This window comes from Plecotus auritus (assembly GCF_963455305.1).
Source record: "Plecotus auritus genome assembly, chromosome: 7".
NCBI classification, from domain to species: Eukaryota; Metazoa; Chordata; class Mammalia; order Chiroptera; family Vespertilionidae; genus Plecotus; species Plecotus auritus.
This window is the reverse complement of record NC_137774.1, coordinates 70,202,617-70,215,164: the sequence shown is the minus strand read 5'-3', so window position 1 is coordinate 70,215,164 and position 12,548 is coordinate 70,202,617. Positions and strand designations below refer to the sequence as shown.

The window sequence follows — 12,548 nt, the reverse complement described above, 5'->3', positions numbered from 1 at the left end:
GTAGTCATTATCTAACACCTAAGGGGGCATCCTCAGCCTGTGTTAGTGTGTCATTGACCATCTTGCTGTGTGTTCTTTCACTGACTTAAATATTTCTTGAACCAACTACCAGGAGGTAAAGAGGTGAATTTTTGTTCAGGATCAACATTGCCTCCATTTACAGATAATACATTTCTGTTGCTGTTGTTAAAATAATGAGCTTCTACTATCAGTGTGATATCACATTTTCTATGCTCACCCTCCTGAGATCACGTGTAAAATTATAGCCTGATACTGCCCCAGTTATGGAAGTAATGGAATCCTTGGAACTGCCCTCTGGCCCCAGGAGGGCCCTAGCTGGGCAGTGTTTCCACTGCTGAGGACTCCCACCACCGACCTGCTTTGAGGCTAACAGGCATAGACTGAATGTTTCCTCCTGTGGTACAGTTTCATTATAAATGCACTGAATCAAAATAATGCATTTTAAAATGATTAATTTATTCATTTAGAGTAAACATAAAACAGGTGTGGTTTCTAGACTATTCTGTATTTAATGGATTTTGTGGAATCATCTCAGGTCATTTGATAGATTTCATTTCCTTTGCCTTTCACTTCACATGAACAGGTTTCAGATAAAACAGTGACCATTGCCCTAGCAGGTTTGGCTCAGTGGATAGTGTCAACCCATGGACTGAAGAGCCCTGGGTTCGATTCCAAGTCAAGGGCATATACCTGGGTTTCAGGCTCCATCCTGCCCAATGCAGGAGGCAACCAGTTGATGTGTCTCTCTCACATCCATGTTTCTCTCTCTCTAAAAATCAGTGGGAAAATATCCTCTAGTGAAGATTAACAAAATAATAATAATAATAAAAATCAATTATGGGTCAGGGCACATGCCAGGGTTTCGGCTAGATCCCCAGTAGGGGGCATGCAAAAGGCAGCCAATAAATAATTCTCTCTCATTGATGTTTCTATGTCCCTCCCTTTCTGAAATTGATAAAAATATATATTTTTAAAAATAGTGACCATTAGCCCTAGCCGGTTTGGTTCAGTGGATAGAGCCTCTGCCTGTGGACCCAAGGATCCTGGGTTCGTTTCTGGTCAAGGTCATGTACCTTGGTTGCAGGCTTCTCCCCTGACTACATCGCTTTCTCTCTGTCTTTCCCTCTCTTCCACTCTCCCTAATAATCAATGGAAAAATATCCTCAGGTGAGGATTAAAATAAATAAAATTTAAAAATAGTGACCATTAAAATAGTAAGCAGAGGAGCTCATTGCTGGAAGTGGCCAGCGGCAAAGAGCAGCGAGAGCCATGATTCCCAGCACCTTGGGGTGGCGCGGGGCGGGGCGGCGCCCTCCAAGGCTTGCGTAATCGGGGCGGGGCGCGTCGAAGGCTTGCGTCACTCGTGGGCGCGGCATGCGCGCGGTGGGCGGGCCGCGGGCCGTATTTGAATCCGCGGTGGCGGTGGTGGCAGTGGCGGCAGTGGCAGCGGACCGTGAGTCAGCATCCTCAGCCCTGTGTCCTCCGGGAGCAGGTCGTCGTTAGGCGAAGCTGCGGAGCGGAGCGGACCGTGCGCCCCCTCAGGTGTGGTGCGCCCCTCCGCGCGCCAACACCCCAAGTGAGGTGCGTCTCCCCACCACCTCTCTTCCGCGCACCTTCCCCCTCAGGTGTGCCTCCCCTCCCCTCCCCTCCCCTCCCGATGCTTGTTCTGGTCCTCGGTGCCCGCTCCCGGTGCGAGAGCAGGGGTGGGCACCAGCTTTCTTAGGGGCTGCGGAGTGAGGTGAAGGAGATATGCCCGCTCGAGGAGCCTGCTCTGCAGGGGAGCCTGCTCTGCAGAGGCGCCCGCGGGTCCCTGCGTGGGCGCCAGCCGCGAGGCTTCTCAGCGGAGCCTTCATCACCTAGCAGAGGTGGGTCTCTTGCTGCCGGGAGAGGACGGTTTTCCGTCTCATCTGCGAATCGCCTCCTGCGCCTACCCTGTCGGAAACCCCTCGGAAACGCGAGTGAGCAGGTGTGCCAGGTGCTTCTCTGTCTTGTAGCTGGGGGAGGACGGCTCGGAACAGGTGGGTGCGGGGAGCTCCCCGGCCGCGGGTCCCCCAATTTGGCCTTTAATTCTGTGCACTGTATGCATTGTCCCCGTGACTCCCCTGACTCTGGGGATCGCGGCGCCTCTCCAATTTGCTGTGTCACGTCAGGAACGGGGCTCTGCCAGAGCCATTACTCGGCAGCTTTCAGCTAATTTCTCGTTAACATCAGGGAGGTTCCTGGATCTTGGCAAGGCTTGTTCTGGGTCAGATGGCACAATTTATGTATGTAGGTGGGTTCATCTGCATGTTGAGTATTAAAGCCTTTTAAAAAGTCAGTTCTTCCTTTATTTTGGGAGACCTGGGTCTGCTCTCAGGGAACAGCAAGGTATGGTAGGATGAAAGAAGTACTGCTGATGAGAAAGTGGGCCAGGACACATCCTGGGAGCAGTGGTCTGCCTGTAAGCTGAAAGCAGGCTGTGGTTTGTCAGGACAGGGTTGGCCCCTCTGATGCCACTCTGCACCTGAGGGGGCACTAGGGGTGCACGTAGGTGCTGAGTCATGGGGTGGGGTTGGGGTAGCATGGGGAAATAAATCACTTCCAGGTGAGAAAAGGCTCCAGCAGTCTAGTTTGCTTCCCCTTTTGTACCTTTATTATTCAAAAGGTGCTTCTGGAACTCTAAGCTGACCATCTCTAACCTGATCCTAGGACTGCAGGTGCTGAGGGCTGAATCCATGTTTTCAGGCCCAACTCCAGATCAGCTCATGAAGGGTGCGTCTGGGCCTCCATTCTTTTGGCTGCAGCACAGGGAGCCTGGAGAGATGGAGGAGGCAGGGCAGAGTGAGAGGGTTGGGAAGGGGGAGGGGGTCAGTGCTCTTAGACAATATGAGTCCGCACATCAGTCAGCACTGGTTCAGGTCTAGGCTGATGTGCAGGAATGGAGCAGGGGGAGATTCTAAGAGGGTTTTGGAGGCTGAGCAGGAGTTCCCCCAGGACTAGTGGGGCTAATGGAAACTGCAGCCTATAGCAATAGTGTCACGTCTTGAGGACAAAAGAGGAACCATTTTGGGGTGGAAAGTCTGCTCTGGCAGGACCAGGATGGGGCAGGGTGAGACAGAGTCCAGCTGGGAAGTGTTGACCTGCATGCCAAGATGGCGCGTTCTTTTTTGGGAGGCAGGATTAGCTACTGCCAAGGCCACGCTTGAGACAATTCAGGTCAGGGTGAAGGGGCAGGGCAGCCTGCAGAAATGGCTGGAGCTTGGGCCTAACTGATGTGTGCTGAGGGAGGAGGAGGAGCTAAGGGTTCCCACAGGGCTCCTGTTCAGTGAGTGATCCCAAGTGCACCAGTTTGAGGGAGGCATCTGGGCACAGATTGAGGCGGCAGTGCAGCTGCACTGAGGGGCATCTGGGGCATCTAGCTGTGAGGGCTGCAGAAACCATGTGTGCCTGAGCGTGGAAGGGCAGCTGAGCTCCCTCCTGAGGGGAGTGGGAGGGCTAAGAAGTTGCCCCAGGCAGAGGAGGGTGGAGAGGGACAGGTGGCAGGCAGGGGCTGCATTTGACCAGAGAGGTTTTGGGGCATGGCACAGGGCCGGAGGACAAGGCCTGGGCGGCAGTTTGAAAAGTGAGTTGGAAACTGAGGATGGCAAGAAGGAGGGGGTTGGTCGACAGAGACAGGCTTGTGTGAGATGCTGCAGAGCCTGCAGGGCTGTAGTGTCCTGGAGAGCAGGTGCCAGCGAGAGACTGGAATTCACAGCAACAGGACAGGTCTGTGGAGGGATCCCAGGAGGTCTGGGCTCTGGGTCTGTGGGAGGTGCCCATTCAAGCACCAGAGCACAGCCTGGAGGGGATAGATCAGGTGGGCATGTCCCCAGGTAATCCCCTTTGTTGTGGGTTGAATTAAGTTTTCCAAAAAGATATGTCTCAGTCCTCCCACCTGCCACTGACCTGAGAACATGACCTTATTTGGAAATGGTCTTTGCAAAATAGGTAAAATGAGGTCATTAACAGGAGCCCTAATCCAAGATGACTGCTGTCCTTATAAGAGGGAGGAGATTTGGACACAGACACAGAGGAGAGCCAGCCATGTGATGATGGAGGAGAGATAGGGTGATGCACCCACCAGCCAAGGAAGGCCAAGGGTTGCTGACAAAGCCGAAGCTGGAAGAGGCAGGACGGAGCCTCCAGAGGGAATGCAGCCCTGTGCACCCTGATCTCAACTTCTGGCTGCAGAGTTGGGAGAATGGATTTGTGGTGTTTGAAGCTGCCCGACCTGTGGTGCTTGGTTTTAGCAGCCCCGGACACAGAGACTCCTGGGACCCTGGATGTTACAAAGAAGCTGCCTGTTGCCGAAACCGGTTTGGCTCAGTGGATAGAGCGTCGGCCTGCGGACTGAAGGGTCCCGGGTTCGATTCCGGTCAAGGGCATGTACCTTGGTTGCGGGCACATCCCCAGTGGGGGGTGTGCAGGAGGCAGCTGATCGATGTTTCTAACTCTCTATCCCTCTCCCTTCCTCTCTGTAAAAAATCAATAAAATATATAAAAAAAAAAAAAAAAAAAGAAGCTGCCTGTGGAGAGGGAGGACCTGGCTGCAGAGAAGGGCTTGAGCAGCACAGCTGACAGGGAGGGGGAACCCACGGAGGGAGACTGCAGGGCAGAGGTCGGCACTGCCCCTGTGGGTCCCTGCCTCAAGGTCTTCCTGAGGTCTGGACTGTGGCGTCAGGCTGTTTCCACATTGCCTGGTCTTGGCTGTGCCATGGGGTGTATCAGGGGAACCTGCTGGAGGAGCTGGTCCGGCTGAGCAGGGCAGCGTCTCATGGCTGCTGTTGTCACATTCAGGAGGCCACAGTGAGGAATGTTCATTGTCTTTCCGTCACCTTCTCAGGGACAAAAGAGCTTGAGGTGCTGCCGCCTGGGGCCTGCTCTCTGCTGCCCTCACTGTCGTCCTTGCACAGTTAGGCATCTGCAGGGTCAGTGTCTCCAGCTCAGCACCTTCCCGCCTCTCACAGATGGAATCTAGGGATTCTTGGGGCGGGGGAGCAGGGGAGGCAATAGAACCCCACTTTTCCAGATAAGACCTTCAAAGTGTGTCAGTAGTTCTCTTGGAGTGGGCATGGCCTTGGTACCTCCTACTGCTCCTGGTGACAGATAACAGTGCGGGGGGTGGGTGCGGGGAGACAGTGTTCTCCAGGTGACTTGGTAGCTTGGTCGGGATGTTCTGATGCTGGGGTTGCGGGGGTCGCTCAGAGTGATTTCCCCAACATCATCTCTGGTCAGTGGAGCATGGTCTCCTCTCTGCTCTGGGCCCTAGTTCCCAAGCCGGGCCACGTCGTGGTGGTACCTGCAGGCAGCGGTGATGACACAAGGGTCAGATGCAGGCCCTGGGCCTCGCCAGGCAGTGCTGCTCCCTTGCATCCTGGCACGAGGCCCCCTACTTTTCAGTGTGCACAATAGACCTCACACCACAGAGGCGGGAGGCGGGAGCCAGTGGCTCTCAGATGTGCATGCCTGAGCACCGCTCAGCCAGGAGCCCTCTTGTGGTCAACTCACATAGCGCCCCCCCCCCCCCCCCCCCAGGGGCTGAGGACAGTGTAGCGGGGGATGCCTCTCTGGGCTGAACCCCAAGTCCGCTTTATATGTATACCACAGCTGGCTCCCCATAGATTTGCTTATGGTGAGGACTTACATTCTTTGGAAGTCATACATCTCTTGTCCCATATTTCCTGCTGAAATGCCTCTCATTAAAAAAGGTAGCAGCCCCCTCCCCAGCATAGGCAGGTTCCCCTGTTCCTTGAGTCGCACTTTGCTCAACTCTTATATTTGAATGCAGTTGTTTGAAACCACCCAGCTGCTTCCTGGCATGACCCTGTGCAGGAGACATGGCTGTGCCTCTGACGTGGCCTCTCCTTGGGCAGCTTTAACCTGATGTTGCTTGTAGGATGTGGTCCAGGGGACTCTGTGACACTTGGCACCAGGCAGCTGGGGGCAGGGCAGAGGCAGGAGCCTCCAGAAGCCCAGTTCGCTCACCCAGAGAAGCAGGTCTGTCCAGGGTCCCCATGGTATGTCCCCTGGGCTGTGGAGATGTCTGTCCTGGGGGCAGGGGCAGGGTAGGGTGACTTTGTGGCCCCTTGAAATGAGATCTGGTGCATCTGACCAGGCATCATGGGAGACTTAGGGGACCCTCAGCAACCAGGGGGGACAGGGCTTAGATACATAGGAGAGGCCCACTTCTGTCGGGGAGAGAGTGGGTCCCCAGAGGTGTGGGGTGGGGGGAGAAAGGTGCTTAGTGGCAGAACTCCTGAGTGCTGTGCTTTCGATGCCACCACGCTCTCCTATGGACAAGACCTAACTTTGGGTTGGGAAGGCTGCTCTGGCTCACAGGGTGTGTCCCAGGGTGTTTCTGCCTGCTGTCCCTCCCCTGGGCATTTCCCAAGGGTCTTGGGGCCACACCTTCCCTGAGCTGATCCTGTGGGACCCCAGAGACTCCTGAGTCATGCTCCGGCTTAGGGGCCTGGTTGGCCCGACCTCGGCCGCCCAAAGACAGCTTCCTGCTTTTGTGCCGAGGCAGTGCTGCTCCGTGCTGCTTCCTCCGTCCTGCCTGAGAAGGTTTCTGAGGAAAGCTTTTGGGGGCCCCACCGTTCCATTCCCGTTTTGTTGAGCAGATGTGCCTGGGGTGTATGGTGTCCTAGGGGAACAGATGGGATAGGAGGGACCCGCTGAGGGTTAGGGTGTGAGAACAGGATACGGGTCACCCTGCTGTGGCCCTGGTGCAGAGGTCGGTGGTCCCTGTGTTAGTGCGAGTGCAGCCGCACACCGTGGACTGAATCACTTTCCGTGGATAGCACCCTCTTGGAATTTTCTTTTACTAGTTAAGTATGTTTACTTGGTCAAATGTCGTCCCGTGAAATCGAAACATAGAAGCTGACTTCAGTGAGGTGAGGCCGTGGTTCAGGGCCACGTGGGATGCCTGGAGGCTCTGGCTGTGCAGGAGGAGAGAGTGAGTCCAACTGTGGAAGGCGGGCAGGGGTGTGTTCCTGGCCCCCAGCTCTGAGGCGGGGTGTCCCTGCTCCCCGGAGAGCCAGGCATCCTCCCTGCTGCAGCTCTGAGTGTTTCTGAGCAATAACAGGTGTCTTGTTGGACAGGTTCTGCCTTAGATCTCCATCTTAGTGATGTAAGCCTCGCTCCCCTGGATAAGGAGCTGGACGAGCAGGACGGAAGTGACCTGGGACCCACAGGTAAGAACGATAACACCTGGCGCTCTTGTTAGGGTGGCTGGGGCTGGCCAGGCTTTCCTTTCAAGAATCCTTAAATGGCCCTAGGGTGGGAGAGGCCCCATCCCCCTCCTCCAGGACCCTGCAGCCCTGGCAGGATCAGCCTCACATCTCCTCAGTTTACCTCCATCGGAGCAAAGTGGCCCCTGCAGAGATGAGTGTGGGGTGTGCAGAATGGGGGACACAGGCGGCCAGCCTTCACAGCCTTCCGAAATGTTTAACCACTGCATTGGCATGAAGACAGGTATAAACATGTACTGAATCATTTTCTTTGGCCTAAAAGCTCATCTTTTTCTTCTTCTTTTTAAAGATATGTTTTTATTGATTTCAGAGAGAAAGGGAGAGAGAGAAAGGTGTAGAAACATCAATGATGAGGATCATTGATGGGCTGTGTCCTGCACACCCCCTAGTGGGGATCGAGCCCACAACCCAGGCATGTGCCCTCACAGGGAATGATGGAACTGTGACCTCCTGGTTCATAGGTCAGTGCTCAACCACTGAGCCACACCAGACGGGCTTATCTTCTTCTTCTGATGTTAAAACAAATTAATGTTTCTGGGGGCCCTTAAAGTACTGGGACCACCATGCCAGTGGGTACGTTGGCTGTTGGGTCCTAGTGGGTGTCTGGTCTCTGTGGGACCCCTGCTGAAACCCTTGTCCTGTGCACTTGCTGTTTGTTTGAGTGGTTGGGAGCTATGGACACATCTCAGCCTGTGGGGAGCTGTCTCTGCACCGCCACATGATTGCTGCAAGCCTGGGACCCCCAGCACCCCCACCCCATGCCCCCTTGCCCTGGCTGCTGCACCCCAGCTCAGAGGCAATGCTGTGCTGTTTCCTGGGCAGAGGGCTGCTGCTGCCTCTCACTAACCCAGCCCCTCCACTCTGCACAGGTCAGAGGTCGCTGGGGGGCTCAGAGCCCGTCACCATTCCTGGCTGCCTGGCCCGCTCCCCATCCCTGCAATCCTCGTCATCCCTGTCCACCTCCCCGCTCAGCTCGCTCTCCCAGTCCCTGTCGGGGCCTCTTGTCTCCTCGGCCATGACGCCCCCCCAGCAGCCGCCACCCCTCAAGTCGGAGCCCAGGGTGCTGGGCTCCTCGGCCTCGTCCTACAACTCCCTAGGTGAGCTGGGGCTCTTGGGGGCGGGGCTACCCTATAGTGACAGTTTACTGCTGAATAAACCGAGGTACGGGTGGATGTCCCCACTTGGTTGCCCTCTCATTTCAGGCTCCTCCATGCTGCCCTGCGCACTCCCTGTGGTGTGGGCCTTGGCATATATCCCAGGCGACCCCTTGTCCATGTGTCTGCTGCTTTGCCGGTGGTGCCCTGGGGCTCGGACACGGGTTTGCTTGTCAGCCTCTGTCGGGGTTTCTGTGCCCTCGCCATGGTTGTGACTGCAGCGCGACCTGCCGTGCGCACTCACACGTGCAGTGGAGTTTCTGAGGCTGTGCAGGGGCGATGTCACCAGAGACCCAACACAGGAGCAGGTGGATTTGCAAAAACAGGGAACAGTGCCATTTCTTGTTTTACATTATCCTTTCATTGAGAAGTGTTATTTGTTTTGTGTAACCTGTTATACTTTAAAAGAATTAGTATTTTTAAATATCTCTTTAATTTCTAAATGGTCATGCACCACCTAACGACTTTCTGGTCAACAGACTGCATATGTGACGGTGGTCCTGTAGGGTTCTGATGGAGCTGAATTGCTGTAAGAAATGGAAGGCTCTGTGGTTCATGAGGAACTGTCTTCTCTGGTGGGAGCAATACATGTGGAGCTTGGCAGTAGATTTCCTCTCACAGCACCTCAGTTTAGAGTCGGTTAGTCCAGTCCGCCAGTCGCCGGCCTGTGTCGGCACAGAGGGCTACATGTCCAGAGGGTGCTCCGCCCTCGCAGGGTACACCGCTGTACGTTGTTTGTTGGGGACCTAAGCTCCTGTACCGGTCCACAGGAGTGGCTTAACAAGGACTGAGTGCCACTGCCACTTTTTTTCTTTTTTCAAATATATTTATATTGATTTCAGAGAGGAAGGAAGAGGGAGAGAGAGATAGAAACATCAGTGATGAGAGGGAATCATTGATCAGCTGCCTCCTGCACACCCCCTACTGAGGATGGAGCCCACAACCTGAGCATGTGCCCCTGACCGGAAATCGAACCGTGACCTCCTGGTTCATAGGTGATGCTCAACCACAGCCACGCTGGCCATGCAGCCACTTCAGAAGATGGTTTCTGGCCCTAGCTGGTTTGGCTCAGTGGATAGAGCGTTGGCCTGCGGACTGAAGGGTCCCAGGTTCAATTCCAGCCAAGGGCACATGCCTGGGTTGTGGGCTCGATCCCCAGTGGGGGACATGCTGGAGACAGCCGATCAATGATTCTCATCATTGATGTTTCTCTCTCTCCCTCTCCTTTCCTTTCTGAAATCAATAAAGAAATACATATTTTTTAAAAAAAGAAGATGATTTCTGTGGTAGTGTGGAGCCAGCCTGTCCCTGTACTTTGGAAATCTTTTCAGGTTGTAATGATGTAAAGCATAGATAAGGTTTTTCTTCTTCCATTAATTCAGTGCCAGTGAGAGCCCTTTAAGCCAGGTGAGTCAATAGAACCAAATTTCCAAAGTCGAAATATTGAGTCCTCAATTCTATCCCCCTCTCCATGTTAAACACACTCTTTTTTTTTTTAGGAAAACCACAAGGTTCTTTAATCTGACCACTGCTCCAACATGCAGTAGCCAAAACCACATGACCATGCCAGTGCCATGTTCCTTTCTCTCCCTGTCTTCACTTCTTTTCTGACTAATCCCCACTCCCTCCTGGAAGTCACTGTTGTGATCTGGATCTCACCCAGACAGTCTCTCCTTGCTACTTCCAGTCGGTCCAGCCCACGTCTGTTCACGGAGCAGCACTGGCAGCTTCAGTGTCATTGCTGACCCTGTCGGGAGGAAGCCGGGGAGGGTGTGGGACAGTGTTTGTGAAGTCTGCAGTTGTGGCAGTAATAACCTGGGCCTCACTCCCTCACCACTCACTCACCCGGAGCAACTTCCAGGTTTGCAAGCTCAGTACTAAGTGCCCTCTCCAGGTGTGCCACTCTTTACCTTTTATACTGTATTTTTACTGTATCTTTTCTATGTTTAGATACACAAAAACTTACCATTGTGTCACAGTATCCTACAGCATTGTGTACAGTCACAGGCGGTACAGGCCTGCAGCCTAGGAGCAATAGGCTGTACCTACGGCCCAGGTATGTGGTGGGCTACTCTAGACCAGTGGTTGGCAAACTGCAGCTCGCGAGCCACATGCAGCTCTTTGGCCCCTTGAGTGTGGCTCTTCCACAAAATACCATGTGCGGGTGCGCACGTACAGTGCTATTGAAACTTCGTGGCCCATGTGCAGAAGTCAGTTTTCAGCTCTCAAAAGAAATTTCAATCGTTGTACTGTTGATATTTGGCTCTGTTGACTAATGAGTTTGCTGACCACTGACCTAGACCATTTCAGTTTAAGCGCACTTCGTGTTCACACAGTGACGAAATTGCCTGATGGTGCATTTCTCAAAGTTTCCCCTGTTGTAAGTGAAATGCGACGCTATCAACAAGTGTCACGTTTTCTATTGTGGGAGTTCTTTAACCCAAAGCTCCCTGGGGGCCTTGGGATCCTACACGTGTCAAGGATTCCTGGGACCAGAGTTTGAGAAGTCCTGCTCCACAGGCTGTAGTCACAGGAACTTTGAATTCATTTTTTCTCTGTGTAAACCCCACAGGTGGCTGGAGGGGGGCCTGGCTGGAAGGTCAGGGGCAGCAGCCTTGTCTGTGGAGCAGGACCAGAGGTCCCAGGTCCTGCCTGGGGTGTCTGTGAAGTCTCAGCATGCCTGGGCCTGACATCTGTCTCCTCCATACTCAGGTTTGAATGGCGTCCCTGGGAGCATCTGGGACTTTGTTTCCGGCAGCTTCTCTCCCAGCCCGTCCCCCATTCTGAATGCCGGCCCCACATCCACTGCAAGTGCAAGTCCAAATGGCGCCGAACTGGCACGGGTCAGGCGGCAGTTGGACGAGGCCAAGAGGAAGATCAGGCAGTGGGAGGAGTCCTGGCAGCAAGTGAAGCAGGTGAGTCCTGGGGAGGTGCCAAGCTCAGGGGAGACCAGTGTGTATGCAGGGTGCCCCCTGCCAGCCACTACAGCCCCCTGGGTTTCAGGCCTGTGACGCATGGCAGCGGGAGGCCAAGGAGGCGAAGGAGCGTGCGCTGGCAGCGGACAGTGCCCGGCAGCTGGCACTGCAAAAGAAGGAGGAAGTGGAGGCCCAGTTCAGGCAGCTGCAGGAGGAGCTGGAAGGCCGGGGCATGTCCACGCTCCCAGGGCTGCGAAGCTGCAGCGACATCGGTGCCATCTCGCTGCCCAAGCTACAGTCGCTACAGAGTCAGCTCCGCCTGGATTTGGAGGCGGTGGACGGGGTGAGTCCTGGCTTCAGCTTCCAAGGTACCTGATGTCTGCCCCTGGCAGTGTGTGTGGGACAGATGATGGCTGGGACCTGGCCTACCACTCCTACTTCTCCCGTGCTGTCCTTCTCATTAGCTCCTCAGATGGCAGCTCACGCTCTGCTCTCAGGAGTGTGTGCACCACCTCTCCTGCCAGTCTGGCCCTCCCCTTCCTTTCTGGAATCTTCCATGTTAGCCCCCTCCTGTGCCCTCATGGATAGAATCACGCCCCTCTTGCTCCACACAGTTGGAACCATGGTGTATGTCTGAGGTGTGTTGCTGATCACCACTTTGCCTGATTTCATTATTTTTTCTGGAGTAGCAAAAACCTGGTGTTCAACTCAGCTAGAAACTTCTCCTACACCAGGGCATTTTGTTAGAACTCGGAGCATCTGGAAGGTTCTAAGACCCTGCCTCTTGACACTCTCCTCCTCCTCTGCTGACTGTGGCCAAGGTCTGGCTGCAGTGCACATACCTGATTGCTTCACCTCCGAGGCACTGTCTCTGAGCTGTGGCTCTTCCCCTGGTTAGAGGGCTGGGTCTCAGGTCAGGGTTCCACTGAGCCCAAATCTGGACTCACCAGCCACAGGTCACGGGCCTCCATCCTGGCCTGGTCCTTCCCACGCAGGCTTGGCCCCCCAGGAGCCAGTCTTCCACTTAAAGGTCTTGTGGAAAAGCAGCTCTACCTCCATCTCTGTTCCTGGGGTGACCCCTGACACGGGTGTCCCATCCCAGTTCTGAGCCTTCTTGCGCTAGCCATTATCTTCACGTGTTCTCCAGTCACCTCTGGGGGCCAGTGGTGGGAAGGGGCTTTCTGTGACCC

The 12,548-nt window shown here is 54.6% G+C and overlaps 1 protein-coding gene and 1 long non-coding RNA gene across 10 annotated transcripts in view; both read left to right on the top strand.

Annotated features, from left to right (window-relative positions):
* Nucleotides 1–12,548, top strand: part of UNKL (unk like zinc finger) — a 53,159-nt gene that overhangs the window by 38,010 nt on the left and 2,601 nt on the right. For 2 of the 8 annotated variants that reach the window (XM_080682588.1, XM_080682590.1), the window contains exons 11-14: nt 7,140–7,232; nt 8,159–8,386; nt 11,156–11,358; nt 11,447–11,701. In XM_080682588.1, coding sequence (XP_080538714.1) covers nt 7,140–7,232; nt 8,159–8,386; nt 11,156–11,358; nt 11,447–11,701 — 779 coding nt within the window. Of the gene's footprint in view, nt 1–1,375; nt 1,647–1,922; nt 1,997–7,139; nt 7,233–8,158; nt 8,387–11,155; nt 11,359–11,446; nt 11,702–12,548 lie in introns of those variants that run through there. The other 6 variants (XM_080682589.1, XM_080682591.1, XM_080682594.1 and 3 more) reach the window with 5 other exon arrangements.
* On the top strand, nt 1,411–4,518 carry LOC308255326. 2 transcript variants are annotated; one of them, XR_013961327.1, is made up of 3 exons: nt 1,411–1,987; nt 2,710–2,772; nt 4,009–4,518. It is a non-coding gene; the product is annotated as an uncharacterized lncRNA (long non-coding RNA). The 2 variants fall into 2 exon arrangements; XR_013961328.1 differs by having other exon boundaries at nt 1,429–1,987; nt 3,988–4,518.